Source organism: Metopolophium dirhodum, chromosome 2 (genome assembly GCF_019925205.1).
Source record: "Metopolophium dirhodum isolate CAU chromosome 2, ASM1992520v1, whole genome shotgun sequence".
In the NCBI taxonomy this organism is placed as follows: domain Eukaryota; kingdom Metazoa; phylum Arthropoda; class Insecta; order Hemiptera; family Aphididae; genus Metopolophium; species Metopolophium dirhodum.
The window spans coordinates 23,090,073-23,117,589 of record NC_083561.1 but is presented as its reverse complement, the minus strand read 5'-3'; the positions used below and the strand labels follow the sequence as shown (position 1 = coordinate 23,117,589).

The following is a 27,517-nucleotide window of genomic DNA, read 5'->3' as shown; positions in this document are numbered from 1 at the left end:
ACATTTTAAAGGCTATTTTTAGTAACTGTCTACTATATATTTAACAGTTTCTATAAATATATTCGTATTTGTTATTTTTCAACAGGCTATGAAATATTATAACTTATAAATAGTACCTAATAAAATATATTTTGTTCTATTTAAAAAGACTATAATTTCGGGGGGGAGGGGGGCTGCAGTCCACTAGGCTCACCCCCGATATACGCCACTGATGATAGGTAGGTGTATTCAACAGATAGAACACCTGGGCAGTTGGATTATTGATCAACATTTTTAATTAGAAAATTAAAACTTATGTCTAATAAAATATGACAAAATATAGCAAAATATAAAAATTTGGTTTTTATTTTCATGGGTTTTTTTCCGTGATTTCCTATTAAAAAGAGATTATCAAGTAGATACTAAATGTGGAATTAAAATTTTTTTTAAAAAATTATTTAATTTTGGACAGATGAAAAAGAGAGTTATTTTTCGCTAGATTTTTATTTAGTGAGGTAAATTTCCGAAACAGGAGAACGGATTTTGTTGTTTGGGGTCTTGTTAGATTTACATAGGCTATAGGAGAAGTGCACTGAAGATTTTCAGAACTTTATCTCTAATCGTTAATTTACCACAAAGCTGTAAAGCTGAAAAACATAAAAAACGCCCAATAAAATTTGTTTTAATTTTATTTAATGTTCTGTAGTAAATAAACTATTAAAGATAAAGTTCTGAAAATCTTCACTGCACTCCTCCTGACCAATGTGAATCTAACAAGAACCCAAACAACGAAATCCACTCTCCGGTTTCGGAGATCTATCTCACTAAATGAAGATGAAAATGATTTTTTGTGGGGCTGTTCACACCGACATTTTTCATACAATAGTTAGTAAATTTCTAAAAATTAAAAATCAAGAAAGTTTACATGCCGATTCCTGACTTGGCGAGCGTTTTTTAATGCATTTCAGATCATTTTCAACGTTCAACCATTATTTATACTCTAGTTTCATTTAGTTACAAGTAGGGTTTTAAAATTTCATGAAAATAAAATGTTTATTATACCTAAAAGTTTATAGTCGTCAACTTCTAAGTGAATATTTTTAAAAGTTGGCTTATTGTATGAAACAAAGAAAATATGTAACATATTTACCTACATATAATTTATAAGTAGTTTAACAAATCTATAATAGTCATAAGCATAACAAACTATATGATCTAACTATCTAAGTATTAAATAATGATCCCAGAGCACCTTCAAATCACTCAGCCACATATACATTAGGTATACACTCATATTATACGACTTTTGTACACTTTATAATAAAATTACTGAAAATACACTATTATTTCATTCATTGTAGGAATCGACTTCAACTTTATTTCAAACCATCTTTTGGATCGCTGATATACAATATTTAAAAACTCATGTAAAAAAATTTTTTTATTCTTAAAATAATGCCAGGAATATTTTTCAGCACTTTAAAATATAGAATATACAAATACCAAATATGAAATAATAAATCAACAAAAATATGTTTTTCTTTAATTCTAAGTATGTTATCAATTTATTGTTTCTAATCATCTATAACCGAACACGTTTAAAAGAAAAAAAAATATTTTTCATATTAATTTCATTGAAATATTTCAAGAACAGGGAAATTTTCAATTTTGAAATATTTCAAATTTAGAACCCTAGTTACAAGTAATTAAATCATTAAATGTCTATAAAAACGGTTATAATATATTTTTTAAGATATTTTGGGTACAATATGAACGAGTAGGTGCTTACGCGGAACATTGTTTTACATTTTCAATTCTTAGTTATACAAATTGAACATTATAGGTACTATACATTTTTAACTACATAATAATTTGTAAATTTTAAGTCTAATAAATTTTGTCAATTTTGAACTTTAAATGCTTAAAAAAATGTCATGCCTATGTATAATACTTTTAAACTGCTATTGTAATTTGTAACAATGTGATAGAAGCTTTATAATAATTTTTCAACCTTTTTGACCCTTCGAATACAATTTTATTGACATTTATAGAAAATAAAAACAGGCCAAGAGCGAGTCGGACTCGCGCACGAAGGGTTCCGTACCATCATTAGCAATAAACATGTTGGAGACACTGCTTATATTATATATTCTAGGATTTTTAGTATTTGTTGTTATAGCGGCAACAGAAGTACATAATCTGTGAAAATTTCAACTTCCTAACTTTTATGGTTCATGAGATACAGACCGGTGACCGGTGACGGCCTTATAGTAATAGCACAGATTATATAATCTGTGGTAATATGGTCCCGTTTTACCGTACGGAACCCTAAAAAAACTAAGACAATAAATTTAAAATGACTGTGAATAGCTCAAAACGTGTCAAAATATTTTGAAAATATTACGAAAATAGAAAATGATAAAATAAAGTATAAATATTTGGTTTAAATCAAGTATCTACGGTAGTAACAAAATAAGAAAATTTTTTATCGTTCTGTATTTTTTTTTTCTCTCTCTTTAACACATAACATGTTGTAACACTATTATACATTATATATCCCAATGGCCTTGCTGCCGAGGGTTTTGTTTTCTTAATAAAAAAAAAAAAAAAAAAAAAAAAAAATAAGAAAACCTTTCCATGAAAAATCAAATAAATATCCGCTATGTTGTAAAAGTTTGAACTTCACTCTAATAAAAATGTAATTTGACTTAGAAGAAATTTTTTTTTTGTTATAAGTTATCAAACTTAAGGGCATAGGCTCAAATAAAAGGGGCTTAGCCCCCAAAAACTAATGATTTCACTACTATAATTTATAAGCATCATCTTAAATTTAAGAGTATCAAGTATAGACCTGAGCTACAACCCTGCCAAACTTCAAACACTATTTACACCACTGCTTGTGAGAAACTTTGCTTTAAATTTTAAAATCTGATATAAAATAAAATTTTTAAGAATTTCTACCAAAATAATTTGCAAATTGTCGTGATTTAGACTAATTTTGTCAAAATTCTTACATCGGACGCTCATAAAAAATGATTGTGGATTCACGCTGAATTAATTTTTTTATTTCCTCTAACAAAAACTCTTGAGGAACCTTGTATTATATTTTTAAGTTTTTTAACCAAGCGAACATTTTTTGATTGACATTAAGTAAAAAGAAACTAATAAAAATCGAAAATATCATATGCTTATAAATAGCTCAACATGAGCAGGGTTGGGCAAGTTACTCAATTTATTGCAAATGGTGACACGTTATAAGTTACTCTATAAACCTATGTAGGTTAGGCAGTGGCGGCGCAAACTTTTTCGACAGTGAGGCAAGAAAATGTTAGTTGCAGCACACACGACCCACCTTTTTATTTTGCACAGAGCCGTGGGGGGCTACGCCCCCCACACCCCCTATTATAATTCTATATCAAATTAGCCTTTCTAAAAATTCATGTTACGGGTACTAGAATAAAAATAACTTTTATAAATTATATAAATACTGTTTTCCATCACGTTCTGTAGGTTTAAAAAAGTTTGAAATGGAATTTGAAGCACTTCTTTTAACAGACTTTTTTATTTTACAAGATTCCTTATGTCGAATCCAGTTGGTATTGTTCATTAAATCACGATTTTTTCCACAACTGGGACACAGTGAATTCATGTTTCAATAGTTAGTGATTTAAGGGATGTGTTAACAAATTAACGTAATAGGTAAATAAAATAATAATTATAAGAAAAAGGTGGATAAGTGGATGTCGCTCTGCTGTACAGTAGGTTACAAGTGGGTCACTGTAATGGATGGTGTTAAATTTGAATTCAATGATATAATATCATTGTATAAGAAAAACGATTCTGAGCGAAAACGGTCAGTCAGCCTATGATATTACCAAGTATATTTGATGATATTATTGTGAATAAAGTAATTTATATATAACCTGTTTACGTAGAGCCTTGTTTTAAATTTTCAATCCTTAGCCATAAAAGTTAAACATTTTATACATTTTTAACTACAAAATAATTAATAAATTATAAATTTGATAAATGTTGTCAAAATTTGAACTTTAAATGCTTATAAAAAAAATTTTGCCTATGTATTTTTAATATTTTTCAATTGCTATTAGAACGATATATCAGGAGCCTTATATTAAATATTCACGCTTTTTTACCCAACAAATAAAAATTTATTGATATTTATAGAAAAAAAAACTAAAAAAATTGAAAACTGAAAATGTCCGTAAACAGCTCAAAAAGAGTCAAAATATTTTTAAAATTTTATGGTGTATAGAAAATGCTATTATAAATATTCAATGAAATTTTCAAGTATCTACAGTCATTCGTTTTTTAATTACAATAAAATAAGAAAATTGTTACATGAGAAATCGAGTGAATATCAAATGTTGTAAAAATATAAATTTCAGACGCCCATAAAAATTTAATTTAAGTTTCTTAGTTACATTTTTTTTTTTTGATAAAGGTAGACAGACTTATGAGTAATCTTATATTACATTTTCAAATCTTAGATTTAAAAAGAAAAATTTTTATGAATTCTCAACTCAAAATAATTTGCTAATTTTCGTGATTTTTCCGTATTTTGTCAAAATTTGAACTTTAAATGCTTATAAATAAAAACTGTGACTATGGGTTTTAAATTTTTTTCATCTGCCTTTGAAACAATAACCTAGGAGCCTTCTATTAAATTTTTAAACTTTTTTAATCAACAGATAAAATTTTATTGATATTTATAGAAAAAAAAACAAAAAAAAAATGGAAATTGACAATGTCCGTTAACAGCTTAAAATAAGTCAAAATATTTGGAAAATGTTATGGTGTATAGAAAATGCAATTATAAACATTCAGTCAAAATTTCATGTCCCTATGGTCATTTGTTTTAGAGTTACGAGTTGCGATTCATATTTATTAATACTAATCAGTTATTGGTCGTTTCTGGTTAACTGTGGAAAATACGTCTGAATGTCAGATAAGCATTTGTTTTATTTATAAGCCATGTTTATGTCTATACTCTATAGTCTATACGAATGACTATTTATATATTTATTTATTTGATACGTTGTGTCACTCAATATTTTTCAGAACTGACTATCCACTATAGGTACCTACTCGGTACCCACCCACCACCCCTTTTAGCTGTGAGACATTTGTCTCACAAAAACCCTCTCGCGCCGCCACTGAGGTTAGGTACCTAGGCAACTAGTTACAAGTTAGTAGATAATTTTATGTTGTGTAATTAGATACAATTTTAGTTACAGCTATGTAACTAAGTTATATTTAAAGTTTAAAGTTACATTAGTAAATGTATAAAGAATTATTGTCCAGCCTAGAGCTATGTAAATAATAATGTTATGGTTGTTATGTTAGGAAAAAAACGATGCTTCAACCATAATCGTATATAACCACTGCAAAATATCCAATGACCAGATTAATTGAGAAAACTGAAAACTGAAATTGACGAATTAAACGTTTTTATTATTGCTTTTTTATAGTCCCACTTATAATTATCAAAGCACTAAAAGCACAATGTAACTTTTAACTTTCATATTACAGGACAATTTGAAACTATAGTTAGGTAGGTAGGTACCTACCAGTTACAAGTTACTAAAGTTACATAACTCTTAACTTATTAAGCATTAGTTACATACTTACATGTAAATATACAAAGGTTAAATTTTGTTCTTGGAAATCGGAAAATTCACTTCAAACCCAATTCACTTCAAACCCCCTAAAAATAAACCTTAGGATCATTATTTCATTTATTACTATTTAAAAAATAAAATTGTTTTCATATTTTAAAAGGTGGGTGGGTAGGTATTCAAAAAAAGTTTACCCCAGTGATTTATAAAGGGTTTGGTGCTACTGATAGTTGGAAACATCCGTCCAAAATGTACTTCGCAGTTTGCAGCCGAAGTCCTGAAATCATAAATACATCCTAAATATGATAGGTACAGCCTCTACTGACTACTACTGTCCAATTTTTCTGGACCAGAGTTCTCAGGCTGCCTTATTTTGAATTAGGTACTTATTTTTCATCTGCACGACTCTACTCCATTTCGAATAAAAATAATTAGGAAAATATACATTTTGGTTTTTATGTGTTAACTGCCATCCGAAATAGTAAAGTGCACCTTGCCGTCCAGAGACCAAAAAAGTCTAATAATCTTTTACATTCCTATCGTTTGAAGCCCACATTCTCAGGTTTTTCACATTTGCAAACCATTTTTTACCATACATATAATACAATAAAAAAAAAAAAAAATAATCATCTTTTCAATTAAAGTATTGTAATTTGCAGGACTATATAAACTTTTTTTTTATAGGTGAATTAACTGTCTATGCAATGCATCTTTTGACGTTTTTTACTTAACTACCTAAACACGTTTTCACTACAAAGCACATACCAAAAAGATAAAAATGAAAAGAATTTCAAAAACTATTAAGGTGTTCACAAATGTGAAACAATATCGGGACGAAAATGGCTTCAATTCAAATCTCATAAAATGTCCAAAATACATCAAATGTTTTTACATGTAAACAGTCATTACTTGAGTGACATTATAATTTTAAATTATAGCAAACATGAATGTTTGATATTGTGTAACTGACGAGTGAGTATTGACGAATAGTAAAAGAAATTGGAACAAAATCACGTTGAAACAGTTATACTGAATGCAGGACAAGTAGCAGGACTAAAAAATTAGATTAGATAATTTTTGTATTGATGTGACACTCAAAAAGGGGGTCTAGTTACTGGTAAAATTACAACATTTGACAATTTACTACCATTATTTACTTATCGTTTACCATTTGAAAATTTGTGGAAACAGAATATAGCAGAATTTAGATTTTTAAATAATGTTTAGTAATAAGACAAATTTGTAAATAATGTGTACATTATCAAAAAAAAAGTAAATATGATAAAACAGTCTTGATTTTTATTTGCATGTAATGTTAACCTTAATTTAAAGAAAAAAAAATATAAAAATAATTCACTTAATTAATTAAAATACAAGGTAGGTACTTCATTTTTAATGTTAAAAAATAAAAATTAAACCAACGATTAAAACTGGAGGAATATTAATTATAATAAATTAAACAAATGTATAGGGTTTCAAATTATTGTTTAGCATTTGAGGCTTCATCAAGTTTAGGAACCTTGTTTGGAGCTGCATCCGCGGTTTCCTCTTGTTTAGGTCTTTTACGTACCAAATGGCCAATGTTAGATGCCTGTTTGATTGTTGATGATGATTCACCATTTGTTGCGGCTACGTTACAAGCACCTACAGCAGCTAACAATGCACTCACGGCAGCCTTTTTACGTTCTTTGATATCTACAATTTTTTCTTGTATTTCAGGAATAATAGATTTAATTTCATCAATTTCTGCCTGTACTGTGTCACTGGTATTCAAAGTTTGCAAGGATTTAACTTTTTGATTCAAAACGGTTGAAGCTTCACATAGTAGCGCAATGGCTTGCTCACCGCTTCCACCCAACTCTTGTGCTATGCCCAATTGAAATAAAGTTTCGGCAATGATACGATCGTCCTCTGGTAATAATAACCTATAAAAATGTAACTTATTAGTTATTTTTTAACTTTCTTATAATTTTTAAAAACAACAACTCACCTTCGGATTTCCAAGGCTTCTGTCATATCTTGAATAGCAGTTTCAAATTTTTCATCTTCAATGCTTACTTCTCCACATTTCATTAATACTTCAGCTAGTTTGAGTTTTGATTCTTCAGTATCTTTGTTTTTGTAAATCACTTTTGCCAAGTCAAGCATTTCCCAAGCTATTTGTAAATCATTTACATCATCTTCCCCAACATCTTCTTCATCCGGTTTTTCTCCTTCATCAACAGACATCTCTTCTTTTTCAGTGGATTGTCCTTCAACTTCAATATCATCCAGTTTTTCTCCTTCATCAACAGACATCTCTTCATTTTCAGTAGATTGTCCTTCAACTTCAGTTTCTTTATCATTAACCGATGTTTCCTCTGGTAATTTTTTTTTGTCATCAGTTGATTCTTCTTTTTTATCAGTTGTTTCTTCTTTTTTTACAGTTGATTCTTTATTTTTTTCAGTTGATTTGTCATCAACATTGTCTGTTTCTTTTTCTTCTATGTCATTGGTGACATTAGATATAGAAGCATTATTATCTTCATTTGTCACATTAATTGAATCCATTTCTTCAGACGAAGTCTCTCCGTCATTTTCTTCCTCATCTTTTTCTTCTAGTCCGACAGGACTTGTTTGATTCTTACTAAGCTCAAGAAGGGCACAACCATAATTGAAATAAGCCTCTGCACACTTTTCATCCAATTCACTATAAATGGTTCCAAATACACTGCATGCTTCACCTAAGACATCAACAGCTACTTGAAAATCTTTAATTATTAAATGGCGTTTACCATCTGTTAAAAGTTGATCGGCACGTTTTTTTTGCAACTCGATATCTTCAACAGTAGGTTCCTCGTTTTCTTTGTTTTCGCTTTCAGATAATTCTTCTTCAGCGATTTTAGATTCTTCTAATTTATCAACTGTTTGAATTTCTTCTGTTTTAGATTCTTGAGAACCATTTTCTTCTGTTTTGGATTCTTGAGAACCATTTTCTTCTGTCTCTGTTTTTTTATCTAATTTTCCAATAATATCTTTCTCTTCAACACCAATTTCAGCTTCTTTCTGTACTACTTCAGAAGGCATTTTAATCTGAAAAGAAAAAATATATATTATATTTAGTGAATATTGGTGATATTTGTTTGAATATTGTTCTATAATTTCTTGAAATTAATTAATATGGGTATAACAAGTTACCAGTGTTGGGTAAATAATATAATGCAAATTACAAATTACTTTTAAAAAGTAATTCCTACAGGGTAATGTGTTATTTTACACGTCATTAAAATAAGTTGCGAATGTAGAACAAAACCTAGTGACAGGATAAACGATAAAAATAATTAAATTTATTTACGACTCCAAAAGTTTAATGTAATAATCAACAATACTATAATATCTATTATTAACGATCCCAGGAATTAATACTTATATATTTTGTTTATGTATAACATTATTAACAATGTACCTACATCATCAATGTTATACCTACCCGTTATACAATTTATATAATAGTATACAAACTAATTATTAGACCGTAGTCGTTATATGCACTGATTTTCTTGTAAATTTTTAATTAGTAAAATTATTTGTAACACCTTACTTTTTGAATGAAAAAGTAATGCATCATGATAAAAATAATGCTGGGTAACATGATAGCAATTTAAATAAAAATATTTAATGTAACGATTAACGAAATATTATTAATTTTCAAAAATAATACCCAACACTGAAATTTACATATATAATTCTTCATTGTATAACATATTATATTATTAAAATCTGTTTAAAATATTATATTTCTTTTTAAAAATGAATACCGAACAAATGATGTCATATATTATATGATAAAATATTAAATTTAACAGCAAACACAATTCATCAGTTTTCGAGCATTTTTAAAATTGATAATTTGCTTAAATTTAAGCTTATTAGATTATTAAAACGTATTTGAAATTGTATAACGATGCGTATACATCTGAAAAATATTAATTATAATATAAATTAATATAAGTGAAGTACTGATGTTGTGTACTGGAGTAAAATAATATTATAGTAGAATGGTTTGTAGAATTTCGAGTTAAGTCTTATAAAAGGACAAAAGGTTTTTAATTTAATGATGATATTGTGAAAATATGTCTTTAAACTTTAATCCAGCGTGCACGGTGCACGTTAATGTTCGGGACCAATACAATACATTTTTATTGTAAACATTATTTTTATGTTGGCAACACTTGTAGCCGAGAATGTTTATTAGAGCTTGGCGCCCTTTATACCCCAGTTCCAGATATTATAGATCGGGGCAAAGGCAAACGTGCTTTACTGCTTTCACGCACACTGGAGTCTAACAGTCTACTCAGCACCTAGTTATTATTATTGCTTAGTAGTCGTGGTGTGTTTTGTAGTTCTATAATTCTCATCAGGAGCACATTTAATACTTGGACTAACACAGACTAACACCTACGCCAAATGTATTTATTTATAATATTATATTAATAATTGGTAAGGTCACGTTTTTCATAAATATTGTTCATTTCATTCAAAAGAACGCTAAATAAAACTTTAAAAACTCTACGTACATTTCGAACATTTAAAACCTTAATCTATAATACGTCCATATAATATTGTATAAGTAGTTATTTTTAGTTTATAAAAAAATAATTTTTATATTAGCTGGCACACACATTTATTACGTTTATTAGTTACAAGCTTATGACAATATCAGGTACTTGCGCATAAAATAGTGTAAGCATTAAATTATGTATTACAAAGTTACTTAAACTATAATAAGCAGAAGATACTAATTATAATAACATTTCATCAATAATGTTAATTATATAAACTCATTTTTTAAATCGTAATATTGTAACACACATCAGATACACACAGATTGTTTTGAAAGTGAATTGTGATATTATATGATAAGTCATCTATATTTTATATCATAACCAAAAGTACAAACGGTTTGTATGTTTGATTGAGCAATACTAATATGAAACTAGCCTATATTTTAAAAAATATTTCACGGAGCGTTTAGAAACCGAACTATATAATATACTAGATTGGTATAATAGCATAATACATTATATTATATACCCACTGCAAAAAGTTTTATCCCTAACACTTTAAAATGGGAAAAGTTGTTTTGTCAATACTCAATGGCACTAAATATAAATAAAACAATTAATATTAGTCATTTTTTTAAAAATATATAATGCAGCACATAATTTTATATATTGAAATATGTACACATTTTAATAAGTTAACAACGAAGTAAAAAACGAAATCTATATATTATTTAATGAATGTCGTATACCTCTACTTGTAATTCTATTTAGTATTATAACAAAGACGTATTACAAGAAACGACATTGTGATAAAAAAAAAATATAACAAGACTTGTGATAAATTTTAAAATAAAAATACATAATAATACCAAGTGGTTATACTAAATATTAATGTAGATATATGCCTTTATATTAATATATTCCATTATAGCTCTAGCGGCTTAAATAGCGTAATCAAAAATTTGAAATATAATGTTTATAGGCCGGTGAAATAATGCTTAAATTTTGTACAATGCAAAATACAATTACTTTACGTAAAAATGAATATTATTGATTTTTAACCTTACAATTTGGCCGTTTTACAGTTTCATAAAGTTGTAAAATTAATTACATTTCCACAGTAAAATGTATAATAAAGTAAACCACGCATAAAATAACTATTAAAACGTGTAAATATAGAAACCTTTAAATATTCATTTAAAACAATTTTGATTTTAAGCGATAACTTTACAAAAAATAATTAAAATATCTATACTGTTGCATAACGCAGTTTTAAAAAATAAACAACATGGATACTGTGACAGTTCATTATTGGCCAACAGAAGCACAGGGCTGCTTATCGATACAACCACTTACACTTTTCCTCACGATCACACTCCTACTTTCATCGTGTACGACACTTATGTTATGCACATCCGTTTGGACTAATCATTGGGAAAACATGGAATGGGATTTTCAAGAAGTAAGTTTTCAAAAATTCAACAAGAACTAATTTAGAAAATTTTGCTTATGATACAATATAGATACATATTTTTTAGGCAATATCAGTTTTAAAAACACAAAATAAATCGTCCAAATGGTTGAATAACGTTAATATCGAATGGCTAGTAAATGGAAATACATTAAAAATAACAATTAACGCTGCAAAGCCATCACCGGTAAATAATGGAGATGCATTATTAGTTTTGGCTACAGCAAATCAATATCATCAAACTGATTTTTACGACATAAACCCACTATTATATCAAACGGGGGAAACGACTACAGTTATACTTGCACCAATGTACGGTGGAATTTGGACTTTATGTATCTCTCTATCAGGTACTTGTAGCAATTCCAACTATAACACACGTACGTATACATTTTAAGTATTAATACAAATGTGAAATGAAACTAAGGACAGGACAAAACGGCGCCACCTAATGGATTTTGTATAGAATCCTTTTTATTAATTTCCAACAAGGTTTTCGAGTGTCAGTGTTTTTAAAACAATTTATATTTATTACTCGTTAAACCGAAAGAAATACAATTAAGCGTAATAATGAAATAAAACTGTATGGCCATTTTAGTATTATTCTATCACTATGAACTAATTTTAATAGAAAATAAATTGCTCTAAATTATATAGTATAAAATATAAATTATGATGCACGATATTTGCAGTATCAATATGAACAATTTATATGCAAACATGAGTTAAAAATTTGATTACTTTTGTCAATCAAATGATATTAAAAGAGTAACTTTCAAATAAATCTATGCTTTTTTCTAAATTTATCATAAACTATTCTGGAAAAAAATATTGATTTACTACATTATTACATAATTCGCTTAGCAAAATCTAAAATAAATACGTTAATATCAATATAAACATTTATTTTTACGGATAAAATAGTTAATACATTTATAAATATATACGCTAGTTTAGGTATAGACGCCAGGTCACGAAATGCAGTTACGATGGCCGCCGATATATTATACGAATGGCGTAAATATATAATATTATTTTGTAACCAATCTTTCATTTCTCATTTCACTCAAATCATAACATTTTTATAAAGTATATATTGTAATGTAATATTACAACAGTATAATATTAATACGTAAATACGTCAATAAATTAATCATTTAAATTTTATTTTATTTGAAAGTATATAGATCTAAATTAATTTATAATTAACAATTTTGTTGATCCACAGAAGATCAGTTAGTACAACTGTATCAAGAATCAAATAATAAAATGGGATCGGTGCTACCCAAATGTGTTAATTATTTAGCTGAAGAACCCCCAGAAGAAGAGTATTTTAAACCGGACTGGCATCATAGTAAGTAATATAATGGAGTCCCACCTAACCTACTTATCTCTAGACTGTTATCATATTATGTGAATATAAGATTAATACTAACCAAGGCTGGGATTTCGATGCACTTTCCCTTGTATTAATATTATAATAAATACGTTTAATGTAATTTTTTAATTTTTTCAAGGTTTTTAAGACATTTAACACTAAAATTCGGTTTTTAAATTGTAACGTCGTAACTGCCCCTAACGACAATATTATATCAAATATTATTAAAAGGATGGTATACCCATGCATTTTTTGTCTCCGTATGTCTTACACACATAGCAAATTTTCGTTCACTAGTTTCAATAGTGTGCTGTTATAGTTTTGATATTAGAATAAATTGACCTATTATCAAATTTTAAGGTAAGAACATTATGTGAACATTTTTGCCGAAGTGTCAGAATTTAATCAATATTTAATTGTTAAGCTAGATATGAGCATTTTTAATTTTTCACATATCTTGCTTGAAATTGAAAATAACAAAAAATCGTTAAGCACAGATAAATGTTCTTACCTAAAAGTTTTGATAATTGGTCAATTCAGTCTAATATCAATACTAACACAGCACACTATTGAAACGATACGACGAAAATGTACTGTCGTACGGGTGTAAGGCGGAGACAACGAATGCATGGGTTATGGGTCATTCTCTTAAGTGTCCCAGTACCAGCTTTTCAAATGTTCCACAATTCTATACAATTTGAAAATTAAATTTTAAATTTTAGTTTCTACCTCAATTATAAGACTTTTTCACTAATCTACTACCCGATACCTATTTAGGGGGGAGGGGGTTGATAAGGTGTATTATATCGAAAAAAAATGACTTTACGGGAATAACTCTCAAGCTTTGTAGAATTGTCGGATTTTGATCAGTATATTTTTATCTGAAAGAAGAAGAATTCCTACAGCCCGCATCGATCTCTGATTTTGTATTTTATTTCAAATAATTGTATTAAAACATTTGTAAAAAAATACTTTTTATCTTGTATTTTTTTCAGACATATTGTTTGAGAATAAAATATTGAAAAACAGAGATTAATACGAGCTGTAAAATATTTCTCTTTTTAGATTATAAAATTTGGTTGATTCTACAAGGCGGTATCGTTATTCCCGCAGTGTATTTTTGAGGATAAAATGGCATCGGCACCGGGCGCCTTAATATAAATTTTTTCCAACGGATCCGTACAGCGTAAAAATCAAAATTGGCGACAGAAAATTAGAAATTATGCAGTTCTGCAAAACTTTTAGTTCAATTTACTAACAAATATTTTTTGGAACAAAAATTGTTAAAAATAAAAATAAGTACATTATTTAAATTTTTAGGGAGGTTTTTAATTTTAGTTATAATATTATTATGTAGGTATTTATGTTTAACTTCATAAAATTCATTTCTTTTGCATTGTACTAAAAAAAAAAAATCGTTAAATGAAAAAAAATAGTGAAGTAAACTAGTCACGCCATTATTACTTTTAGACTTATACAACTATTATATATGTATATAAGTAAACATCATGTTTTAATTGGTATTGCCTGTATAATTCTTGTACATTCTTTCACGCGAACAAAATATACATTACATAGTTTTATTTAAATCGAATTTCTATGAATAAATTTTAATTTTTTAAGCTACACAACACCAATATTTGTAAAATATAATTAAGTTTTTTTGGATTTTAAGGACTGAATTTAATTATTTTACATATTTTAGACAATAATGAATATTATCTCACACATTTGCCAAATATTTTATTATTTTAATAAAATAAATACTTTTGAGTATTATAGGTAAAGTAGGTAGATATTTTCACTTAAAAAATAGGGGCAGAGTAAGTCAGTAGGAGCTCAGCTGAACACTGGGTGTCAAAAGAACTTCGTCGTTGAGGAGTAAATCACTGTAATGCATGTGTATATAAGATATATTTATATCGATATTAAAGTAATTTATTTTACTATTATAGTAATACTACGGTAAGTTGAATTAATTTTTGCCAAAAACATTGTTTTACAAATTGTGTGTACACAATATATAATAATATAGTAATTACGTTAATTTTCAAGAATTTTTTTTTTTTTAAATACAATAAAATAACCGAGACAATTACTAAATTTGTTATTCTTCTTTAAAATATTTAATTTCGTTGGAGTTTGATGGTCAAATGTGTATAAACAATTTTGTTTTTGTATTTTTTAATTACAGTATAAACTACTTATGAGGAACCTTATATACAATTTGCAATCCTTAGCTATGAAAATTAAACATTTTAAAACTATAAATTTTCGCAATTTTGTCAAAATTTGAATTTCAAATATTTATTGATATTTAAAGAAAAAAAATACTGTGACTGTGTTTTTAATATTTTTTAATCTGTATATAACCAATTATGAGGAACCTATTGTGTTATATTGTTAAGCTTTAGCGCCAAGCAAAAATGTTTAGCAAATGTCTAAAAAAGAAAACATAAAAAATTATGGGAAATGCTAGTAACATTTTGAGTAAATTTCAAATATAAAGTACGGCTTTGAATAACACTAACAAAAACCAAAATCGATTTTGTCAAATAGTCGGGTTTTGCGAACAAATTTCTGTTTCCACCTTGGTAAATTAAAAAAATACTGGGAATTTTATATTTTGTCATCTCAAAAGTACCAACTACACCCAATTTACCGAGCAATTTACTAAGTATTAGAAACCAATCTCAAAGTTGAAGATATTGAAGCATTTTTACTGCCCCAAAAAGCAATGACAAATGAAAAAAAATACAAATCATTGTAAATCAATACATCAATAAGAATAATTATTTCTTTCTTCAAACTCTAAGACATGTTAAAACAATAATATAGACAAAACACATTTACCCAAAATTATAGTATTGAGTAAAATCACCCATTACAAAAATTAAATAGAAGAATAGTTTTGAGGGTATGATATAAATAAATATTTTGTTGAACAACTTAAAACATCAATTAAAAATTTATAAATTTATTTATTTTTAAAATATAAATAGGTATAAGTACACTATAATATTAAAGTAAAACTATTAAAATTCATATATTATAATAATATACAATAATTAAATATCAATGATATGCAAGGTTTTCTATAAAAATTAAATCAACCAATGCATTACTAGTAAAACAAACAACTTCAATTATTTAATAGGTACTAGGAATATAAAAACCTATGTCAGAATTGTTTTTTGTATACAATGGTATAACATTGAATTCAAATTTAGCACATCCATTACAATATCCACTCAACACCCACTGTGCAGCAGAGTAGAAACCCACTTTTTTATTTTATGTTCTGTAAATAATTGTAAAATAACTATCTGTAAACCTGCAAGTAGCAAAACTATAGTTGTATCATTCAGTGGTTGGGGGGTCCATATTGATATGTGAAATGTTAAGAAACATAAATTACATACAATTTTTATTAGTTGATAATTTATTTATTATTATACAATTCTAGATTAAATTATAAATATACTTAATAAATATCCTTTCATATTGCTTAAGTAGGCCCCGGCTTCCAGTAATTAAAATTTTTTTAAAACTGCAGTGTCACGAGTAACAAGAAAATGGCTTTAGATTTATTATAGCCCCCTTAGCCAACCCTCCCTGGCTCCTGGTTGTTTAATTGATACATAAAATATATAAGTACTTATAGACATAGTTTATTGAAAATTTGGATTTGTGTACCAATATTAAAATTCTTGGCTTACAAATAATACATTTAATTTCTAGGGCTATCGTATAAAAAATTTAAAAATTAATCAAAACATTTTAAAGCAGTTATAAAAACAAAGCTTAAATATTCCATTTTTGAAAAAATAAACCAAATACAAATAATAATAATCTATTATAAAACTGTTATGAAATATTATTTTAATTACATCTAATATCTTTTATGTTAAAGGAATGCAAAATATGTCAATATCATGTGCATTGGTGTGCATTATAATAGTTGTTACTGCATCATTGATTGGACTTTTTTCTATTTTACGTCATCAAATTAGTGCTATGTTAATCACTGCTGTAATGTATTTATTAGCAGGTAATTGTTAGTTAATTCTAAATATCCATTTCATACATTTTACATAAAATATAAATTAAAAAATATCAAAGAATGTACTTGATTTACAGTTAAAGTATGAATATTTGTAAAACTTAGATTTTAAAAACAATTTTTGCTTTTTTTCAAGAATTTCCGGAGTTTACTGATTGATTTTGGTAAATTCTAGGATAGGTCTACAAAAAAGTTCCTTCATACTTAAAATAATAATTGTAATTTTGATATTTGCGAATGAAAAATTGTGAATGTTAGGAAAAACAATCTATTTTGGTTAGTCTGAAAGTTGTACAATTATATTTTTCAAGTATGTACTTTAATACAACCAACTAAATTTATAACATAATAAACTAAAATTAAATATAATAAAAGTGAAATATTTTATATATTTTTAAACAACGTTGAAACAAAAATAATCAAAATAAATTTATACATAACCGTATTGAAAAAATTTAATAATTTGAAATAATTTTGTAATCGATCATTTTTTTATTAAATACAGACATAAAAAATGAAATAAAATTAATCTATTCACTTTCATTTGATTTTAATACTTTTTTCAGTTTTAATTTTCCGGTTATTTTTATATTTCAGACTTTAACCATAATAGATTGATTATCCTAAGAGGCACAATTTCTTGTTTGTAAAAACCCGAACTACAATAAACATTTGGAGTACGATATAACTATTTTATATGTGTATCTTAAAATTTAATATCAATCGGTAAAAGACAGAATTCAGCAGAAGTTCGTAAAATCTAGATTTAATAGTATTCATACTTTTACTGTAAAAAGTAGGTTTAAACATAATATAATATGTTGTAGTGTCATTTTGTAACTTCAAATTAGGCAAAAAAATATTTTCAAATAGGTAATTTAATGTTTTTGAAATAATGAGAGTTAAAATAATCACGTAGTAATTTTATGTAAAAACATTATTTTGTTATTGTTATTTTATAGCAACTTTTGGTTTGTTCACATTGGGAATAATGCACAATAAACATAATTCAAGAAAAACACATAGCCAAAATAATTGCAATCAATCACTAGCACTTATAGATGGTATGATTAATGCCGGTGGAAATATGTGTCAAACAATGCAGTTTTGGGAACAATTGCTGACTTCTAGAATATACTCACTAGGCTGGAGTGTAAATATGGGATGGATAGCAGTTATTTTATGTATTTTAACTAGCATTCTATGGATTATTTTATCTAAGATAATGAGAGTCACCATAAAATAGTTGAGACACAAAATCTGTTCAATCTGTATTCAAATACCTAACATACTAAACTAAATAATATAATATTGGATAATAACTAATAATTATGTTTAATGAATTTATACATTTTTGATTCTGCATAATACCATTGAGTACATACCACGGTTAAAGATTTAATATTATAATATTATAATGATATAAAATAATATTGACTATCCAGTTCAAGACTGCAACAACTCAAAATATAACAAATCCGAGTTATGTACACAATCTTATGACAATTTCAGTTCAAGAACGCAATAAAATATAGTTAAATTATTGACCACGAGAGAGCATTTTCAGTATTATGATATACATTACCTTACATAGAGAAACAATATAGAAAACACTTTATACCCAATAAACCAATATTTTGAGTTGTTGCAGTCTTGAACTGGATGGTCGAATTATTATATCTTTAATTGAGGTAAATACTGTACAGAGAAACAATGTTCAATATTTTATGCTACGCTAAATTTTAGTACATTAATGCTGAGAATATAGTACACTACCAATATTATTTTTTAATTTTTAATAGCTTAAATTAAATTATATTATATTATTAGTTGTATTTTATTGTTTGACATAATAGTAGTAATAATATAATTATTTATTTAATAATTTTACTGCTAAATTTTACATACTTGATTAAAGAGAATTATTATAATGATTAATTTGACACGGACGACTGTGTACAATAATTATAAATAGGTAGAATTACTACAATGTTTTCGCCTCTGCGACAAATTAATTCATGCGCTATTTATTACCTGCCTTTCCGGGAGCATAGGACATTTTTATAGTACATTGTTTCTCTATACAATATATACTCAATGATAATATATTTGCGCCAATAACAATAATTTACTGTTCATAATTATAACTAGGTATATATATTTTATTATTTATTTGAAATATGTTTTTATTAAGTTATTTAATATGTTGACTGCCGTGGGACAGCTGACGTCCAGTCCACTAATAGTATTTTAATGGATACCAGTGATCATACTTAGTCATTTATATGTCATGCGCTCACAGGCTATCATAAAGACATACCTATCACATTTATTTGTCAATGGAAAGTTTTACTAATAATGAATATTTTTTGATGATGGCGAAAGAAGAAAATGTTGTATCAAATGATAAATTAGCTGCCTTACATAGATTTAAAATTATAGGTTATAAAAAAAGGGAAAATTTATTCAAAATACAAGACATTGAAAATAAAGCATGGCCCTGTAGGAAAAACAGCCATGTGACCGCAGGCGGTTTCATGGTAGTTAGTATTAATTTTATTGAAATTTAAATGTTCAGTTATTATTTCTCATAACTCAATTTCTAACTATCATAGATATGTATATTGTTGATTTGACTTTATATTGACACCTGTATTTTTGAATTCTACAATATTGCAATTAAAATATGAATTCTTTAGTTATGTACAACTTAGTGTACAAGCATCAGTTGATAGAGTGGTCAATAAATATATTTTATTTAAATTTAAACAATGTTATTATAATTTTTTAATTTAGATTTTAAAAGTCTGTATTACTACTTAGTTAGGTAAAAACTAGTTAATAGCTTAAAAAAATTTAATTTTAATTTCCATTCACTGGATCAAGAAAGTTATGGAAATTAAAGACAATGCTGTTCATTGAAATTTGATGAAATAATAATAAACAAATTGCTTTATTTATTTATAAAGCATCTGTTTTTCATATTATACTATAAAATGTATATTTTTATTTTGATAAACTTTAAATTGTAATGGCAGAAATTAGGTTCTCTTATAAAACTTTAAAATATTAATTATTTAAGAGCAATAGACTTAAAAAAAAATTGCTATTAATATTTAGTAGGGGTCTGTTTGGGACTACTATACTCTATTCCATCTAAGAGTGAACAGATTTCGCGCTCGCAGACTGAGCTGCCGAATAGTACCAGACTCCCATGCGATGGCTATGCATTATATGATTGGCGGACAGTCATTGTGGGTCGTCGGAAAACTGTGTTAACAGTCTCACCAAAGTTCAGATGTGGAGGGGATGCACGGAAAAAACGTGTTTTGGTCAGCCAAGTGGTTCACAAACTGTATTCACAACCTTTAGATGGAACAGAGTATAGCATTAGTAGGTTTTTTGTGATTGTAGTAGAATATTCTATAATAGGTAAAATAACAAGATATAAATTAATTTTTTTGAAGTGGTAAAATAAAATACAATGTTTGACTTTGCAGTGTCGTTATATTTTACAAAAAGGGCATACTTGACCAGTTTACCGAAACATTTTTAACAATTTTTAATATTAAAAAGATATTTTTATTTGTGTCTTACATTTTAATGCTATTAACCATATGGCTGTAATTATAACTGTCAAATGCGTTATAGTTTAAAGCGTGAAAATAAAATTAAAATAAAGTTATATTTTTATTGATTATTCTCTCCATATTTTTGGTTAATCGAATTGTATGTTTACACATTAGTATTACCTATACCTAATATTATTTTTTATAACTCAATAATATGTTAGTTAATACTAATTACACACTAATAGATAATATTTTAAAAGTTAGTGAGCACATGTATTACTAGATTATAAAGAAATCCAATTAATAGGTGAGCACCCATTAGTTACTAAATTGATGATATTTAATTGTAATGTTATTCTTTTCTTCCTACAATAAAATACAAAACACATTTTTCAAATTGTATTATAATTGTATTACAATAGGACAGATGTACTTATCAATCATTTTCTATCAATGCAAATAGGTATTGAAGTGTAAAATTACAATATTTAAGGAAAATGTAAGTTTCCTAAATTGTGAAAAAACTCGGAACAAAACCAAAACTGGTTTCCCGCCAAATATTATAGATTTTTGGAACCATTCTATTAAATTTAATCAATATTATTGACCTTAATTAAAAAAAAAAAAAAATAGAAAATTACAAAAGCACATGTTTAGTGTATTAATAAGACATTCAATAAACTCATTTTAAAGGCTAACTACCTGTTGGTAAAACTTATTAGTAGTGACTTACCTAACAGAGAAGATCCGTTGACGAAAATGTAGAATTAGTTGAACAATGAACAATGAATATAAACGTAGTCAGAAGAAGTCAGCAAACAGCCAGAAAGATGTGCCAACAGCAAATGGCCAAATCCAAAAAGTAAGAGCTACTTTAGCAATAACGTCAAATATTAATAACGGATATTACGATAATGATAATCGTTAGTGATTCGCCAAACAACAAAATTTTAAAGAAGGAAAAACCCGCTATATCACTATGAATTAGTTGAGTGAATAAAAGATAACGGATAACCTAACAATTCTCACAGATGAAAAAAATGCAATGAATTATAATGATAAACTTTTCAATAGTTAAGGTTAAATTTCAAGGTTTGCAAACTTGCAGTCATGGAGCAAACCTTCGTTCATGGTTGAAAAACAGTAGTTGGTACTTGGTGTATTTTATCAATAACAACAATGATTGATAGTTGTTGATACGAGTCTTGATGTATTGGTCTATCAGGGATTAAGAATTAAGACTTAAAACTTAAACGTGAACTTACGACTTACCCATTCAATTACTACAATGGCTGCACCGCCAGCCGCCTTAGTGGCTAAGGTAAAAAAACATTTCATAGGTATTCCTGCGCCTCTTGGATATGTCGCTGGTGTTGGTCGAGGTGCGACGGGATTTACGACACGATCTGATATTGGTCCAGCGCGAGATGCCAATGATGTTTCCGACGATCGACATGCACCACCCACAAAAAAGAAAAAAAAAGACGAAGAAGAAGACGATGATGAGGATTTGAATGATTCCAACTATGATGAATTCAGCGGTTATGGTGGTTCATTGTTCAGTAAGGATCCATACGACAAAGATGATGAAGAAGCAGATATGATTTATGAAGAAATTGATAAACGAATGGACGAAAAACGTAAAGAATACAGAGAGAAACGATTAAAAGAAGAATTAGAAAAGTATCGACAAGAACGACCAAAGATTCAACAACAATTCAGTGACTTGAAAAGAGGGTAAATGAATATATGTTTATATAATAGGTATATATAATTATGGTGCAGTTCCAAAACAGTTTAACAACTCACATACCATCTACCAATAGTTTAAGGAATTTTTTTTCGGACCAAGTATTCCAGTAGTTACTATAAAATTAATATTTAAATTCCAGTACTAGATACAATTATATGTGATAATATAATAAAGATAATATTTTAAAGGGTGAGTATTATCATTGATTATGAATACTAGTATTAATATTGAATAATATAGTTGACTAGTATTTATAATCAATGGTATTATAAATTTGTTTTAAAATATTCTTTTATATTAGTTGTATATTCTCAAATAAAACAATTTTTATGTTTTTGTTAGTTAAATTCTTCCAATACTATGCATCACAATATAATATATTTTATATACTGTTTTTTCTAAAAATGTATTACTTTTTAGATTGACTATGGTTAGTGAAGACGAATGGCGCAATATTCCAGAAGTTGGTGATGCTAGAAATCGTAAACAAAGGAACCCTAGGGCTGAAAAATTTACACCACTACCAGACACTGTACTTTCACGAAGTCTTGGTGGTGAAAGTACTTCTTCTATTGATTCAGCAAGTGGTCTTATGAGTCAATTTCCACATGGTACAGTTACACCTGGAATGTTAACTCCGTCTGGAGACTTAGATTTAAGAAAAATGGGACAAGCTCGTAATACTTTAATGAATGTTAAACTTAACCAAGTATCAGACTCTGTTGAAGGACAAACTGTGGTTGACCCTAAAGGCTATTTGACTGATTTACATAGTATGATTCCAACATATGGGGGAGATATCAATGATATAAAAAAGGCTAGATTATTGTTAAAGTCTGTTCGAGAAACAAATCCTAATCATCCACCAGCTTGGATAGCATCAGCTCGTCTTGAGGAGGTAACAGGAAAAATTCAAGCTGCTCGTAACGTTATCATGAAAGGTTGTGAAGATAATCCAAAATCTGAAGATCTTTGGCTTGAAGCTGCTCGTTTACAACCTCCAGAAACTGCCAAAGCTGTTATTGCCCAAGCAGTTAGGCATATTCCAACATCAGTTCGTATTTGGATTAAAGCTGCTGACTTAGAATCTGAAACTAAAGGTAAAAGAAAAGTCTACAGAAAAGCTTTAGAACATATTCCAAATTCAGTTAGATTATGGAAAGCTGCTATTGAGTTGGAAGATCCAGAAGATGCTCGAATTTTATTAAGTCGTGCTGTTGAATGTTGCCCGACTAGTGTTGACCTTTGGCTAGCTTTGGCTCGATTAGAAACTTATGAAAATGCACGTAAAGTTTTAAATAAAGCTCGTGAAAATATTCCTACTGACAGACAAATTTGGACAACTGCTGCTAAATTAGAAGAAGCTAACGGTAATATAAATATGGTTGAAAAAATCATAGACCGCGCTATATCTTCTTTAAGTGCTAATGGAGTCGAAATTAACAGAGAACAATGGATTAAAGAAGCAATAGAAGCGGAAAAATGTGGTTCGGTAAAAACATGTCAAGCTCTTATTAAAGCTATAATTGGATATGGAATAGAAGATGAAGACCGTAAACACACTTGGATGGAAGATGCTGATTCATGTGCTAGTCAATTAGCTTATGAGTGTGCAAGAGCCATTTTCTCTCATTCGTTAGCTGCTTTTCCGAGTAAAAAATCCATTTGGTTGAGAGCTGCTTATTTTGAAAAAAATCATGGTACAAGAGATTCCTTAGAAACATTGTTACAAAAAGCTGTTGCTCATTGTCCAAAATCTGAAGTATTATGGTTGATGGGAGCAAAATCAAAATGGTTAGCTGGTGATGTACCAGCTGCTCGTGGTATTTTATCTCTAGCATTTCAAGCAAACCCAAACTCAGAAGAAATTTGGCTTGCTGCTGTCAAATTAGAGTCTGAGAATTCAGAATTTGACCGTGCAAGACGTTTATTGTCTAAAGCCAGAGCTTCAGCACCAACTCCAAGAGTAATGATGAAGTCTGCTAAACTTGAATGGTGTTTGAACAATTTAGATACAGCTTTACAAATCCTCGAGGAAGCTCTTGTTAAGTTTCCAGATTATGCTAAATTGTGGTTAATGAAAGGTCAGATTGAAGAACAACAAGGAGATGTAGATAGAGCACATGAAACTTTTAATTCTGCACTAAAGAAATGTCCTAGTTCTATTCCTTTATGGATCTGGTTAGCCAGATTAGATGAGAGAAGAAAAATGCTAACCAAAGCAAGATCAGTATTGGAAAAAGGTCGTTTGAAAAATCCACATAATCCAGAACTATGGTTGGAAGCTATACGTATAGAATTTCGAGCAGGTATGAGAGATATAGCAAATACAATGATGGCCAAAGCACTACAAGAATGTCCAAATGCTGGAATATTATGGTCGGAAGCTATATTCTTGGAAGCAAGACCACAACGAAAAACTAAAAGTGTGGATGCTTTAAAAAAATGTGAGCATGATGTTAATGTACTTTTAGCTGTTTCCAAATTATTTTGGAGTGAACGTAAATTACAAAAATGCCGTGAATGGTTTAATAGAACTGTTAAAATTGATCCAGACTTTGGTGATGCTTGGGCATATTTCTATAGATTTGAAGTATTACATGGAACTGAAGAAGTACAAGTAGATATTAAAAAGAGGTGTATTGCAGCAGAACCTCATCATGGTGAAGCATGGTGTATAGTATCAAAAAACATTGACAACTGGAGACTTACTACTGAAAATGTTTTAATGTTGGTTGCAAAAGACTTACCTATCCCTATTTAAATAACATAATTTAAACATTTGTTTATTTATGGGTTGGACTAGTATGTAAAATGTAAATAGACACTAAAAATAATTTTTTTATTAAGTTATACTGATATTATTAAAATGTAATATTGTATTGGTTCATTAATTAAATTCAGTTGAAAATGTCTGTATGATAAAATATAATATACTTAGTAATAATAAAAATGATTATGCCATTATAATAATGTAATAAAATCAACAAACTTATTAACTACTTAACACGTTGACTGATATATGACTGCCGTGGTCATTTGATATGTACTATCGGTATGCCATACATATTTTTCAATGTCATCACAAATTTGTATATACTATTGTATTTGAAAAGAAATTTAAAAAAATATTACATCAAAAAATGTTTAGTAATATCGCTTTGCACCACACTCTTTTTAGTGCATTATTGGAGCACCATTGAAAAGTTAATAATATAAAACCATGTTAATTTACGGTGATGTGGTCTGGTAGTAATCCTCAACTATGGGCATTGGCGGTCACAGAAGTATATAATTTGAGAGTTGCCGATGACCACCAGCATTCAGGCAGTCAACGTATTAAACAAAATTATTTTAATATATATATATATATCTATAACATACCGTTGTAGATTGATATTTGAATATTTTATGTATACCTGTAAATATGTAATAGATTTGGTAAATATTATTTTACTACATCTATAATGTCTTTAATTGAAGTATTTATATGAAACTGAACTTATAAGTGTTTGGAAATTAAAAAATGAACTGCGCATTAAATTATATACTTAATACAGTACTTATGGATATCCTCACACCACTTGAAGATATAAAAAATGTTGTCGACATAATATATAAAAAAAGTTAAAATCTTATCATGAAGGGAAAATGGTTTTAAAAACATTTGTTGAAAATGACTACTGTTTTTTGGTTTTGAGTTACTACAAAATAAGAAAATGGTTAATTTAAAAGTGAAGTCTAATGTCATAAAAATTAATTAGAATTCTCGGTAAAATATTTTTTTTCAAATCTAGAAAAACTTATAAAAGAATCTTATTGTATTTAAAAAAAAAAAATAATGATTTTTTAACAAACAGATTTGCACATTTCTGTATTTTGACGAATTTCATCTAAATTCTATCTTCAGACACTCGTTAAAAATTGTTATGAAAATGTGAACTTAGGCTCATTTTTTTAAAATTGATAACAACTTATAAGGGATTTGACACCTATTGTATATAGTTGTATTATATATTCATAGTTTTTAACCGAGCAAATAATTATTTATTGACCCCATGTATGGTTAAAAAAGTTAATAACGTTTCATGCTTTTAAATATCTCAAAAAGAGTCAAAATATTTTGAAAATCTGATGTAGGGAAAATTTCCATAATATTTGCCGAACATTTAATATTTTCATGTATCTACGGTTTTTCGTTTTTAAGTTACTAGGTACAAAGAAACAAAATCGATTTTGTCGCTAACTGGTTTTGAGTAAAAATTCCCGTTTCTCCTTTATTTGTTTTTTATTCACGATTTATTCATTATTTTATTATTTAATATGAAATTATTATTTTGCCAATTGTCTAATATTTTCATAAATATAATAAATTATAGATGTATATTTGTTATCAACTGAACTACTTGAATCAAATTCAAAAGCAATTATTAAATTGTGAAACATCCAAACTGATACAATTTTAACAAAAAAAAGGTGGATAAGTGGATGTCACTCTGCTGTACAGTAGGTTACAAGTGGGTCACTGTAATGGATGGTGTTAAATTTGAATTCAATGATATAATATCATTGTATAAGAAAAACGATTCTGAGCGAAAACAGTCAGTCAACCTATGATTTTACCAAGTATATTTGATGATATTATTGGGAATAAAGTAATTTATATATAACCTATTTACGTAGAGCCTTGTTTTAAATTTTCAATCCTTAGCCATAAAAGTTAAAAATTTATAAATTTATAAATTTTTAACCACAAAATAATTAATAAATTATAAATTTGTCAAATGTTGTCAAAATTTGAACTTTAAATGCTTATAAAAAAAAATTGTGCCTATGTATTTTTAATATTTTTCAACTGCTATTAGAACGATGTATCAGGAGCTTTATATAAAATTTTCACGCTTTTTTACCCAACAAATAAAAATTTATTGATATTTATAGAAAAAAAAACTAAAAAAATTGAAAACTGACAATGTCCGTAAACAGCTCAAAAAGAGTCAAAATATTTTCAACATTTTATGGTGTATAGAAAATGCTAATATAAACATTCAGTGAAATTTTCAACTATCTACAGTCATTCGTTTTTTAATTACAATAAAATAAGAAAATTGTTACATGAGA

The 27,517-nt window shown here is 27.6% G+C and overlaps 3 protein-coding genes across 8 annotated transcripts; 2 read left to right on the top strand and 1 right to left on the bottom strand.

Moving 5' to 3' along the window:
* Nucleotides 1–6,892: 6,892 nt before the first annotated feature.
* Nucleotides 6,893–21,650, bottom strand: LOC132937913 (histone-binding protein N1/N2-like). The gene is made up of 3 exons (XM_061004508.1): nucleotides 21,377–21,650; nucleotides 7,606–8,687; nucleotides 6,893–7,540 (listed from the first exon to the last, which is right to left on the bottom strand). The coding sequence occupies exons 2-3, from the start codon at nucleotides 8,679–8,681 to the stop codon at nucleotides 7,096–7,098; spliced, it is 1,521 nt and encodes a 506-aa protein (XP_060860491.1). The 5' UTR covers nucleotides 8,682–8,687; nucleotides 21,377–21,650; the 3' UTR covers nucleotides 6,893–7,095.
* Nucleotides 8,694–21,207, top strand: LOC132937914 (uncharacterized). 6 transcript variants are annotated; one of them, XM_061004510.1, is made up of 6 exons: nucleotides 8,694–10,063; nucleotides 11,430–11,621; nucleotides 11,698–12,010; nucleotides 12,859–12,984; nucleotides 16,922–17,059; nucleotides 18,034–21,207. In XM_061004510.1, the coding sequence occupies exons 2-6, from the start codon at nucleotides 11,448–11,450 to the stop codon at nucleotides 18,315–18,317; spliced, it is 1,035 nt and encodes a 344-aa protein (XP_060860493.1). In that variant the 5' UTR covers nucleotides 8,694–10,063; nucleotides 11,430–11,447; the 3' UTR covers nucleotides 18,318–21,207. The 6 variants fall into 6 exon arrangements, with proteins under 6 accessions (XP_060860493.1, XP_060860497.1, XP_060860492.1 ...); XM_061004514.1 differs by having other exon boundaries at nucleotides 8,694–10,094; nucleotides 11,698–11,980; XM_061004509.1 differs by having other exon boundaries at nucleotides 8,694–10,094.
* A 116-nt stretch (nucleotides 21,651–21,766) lies between the features above and the next one.
* On the top strand, nucleotides 21,767–25,395 carry LOC132937912 (pre-mRNA-processing factor 6). Its single transcript, XM_061004507.1, has 2 exons — nucleotides 21,767–22,380; nucleotides 22,817–25,395. The coding sequence occupies exons 1-2, from the start codon at nucleotides 21,932–21,934 to the stop codon at nucleotides 25,158–25,160; spliced, it is 2,793 nt and encodes a 930-aa protein (XP_060860490.1). The 5' UTR covers nucleotides 21,767–21,931; the 3' UTR covers nucleotides 25,161–25,395.
* The last annotated feature ends 2,122 nt before the right edge of the window (nucleotides 25,396–27,517 follow it).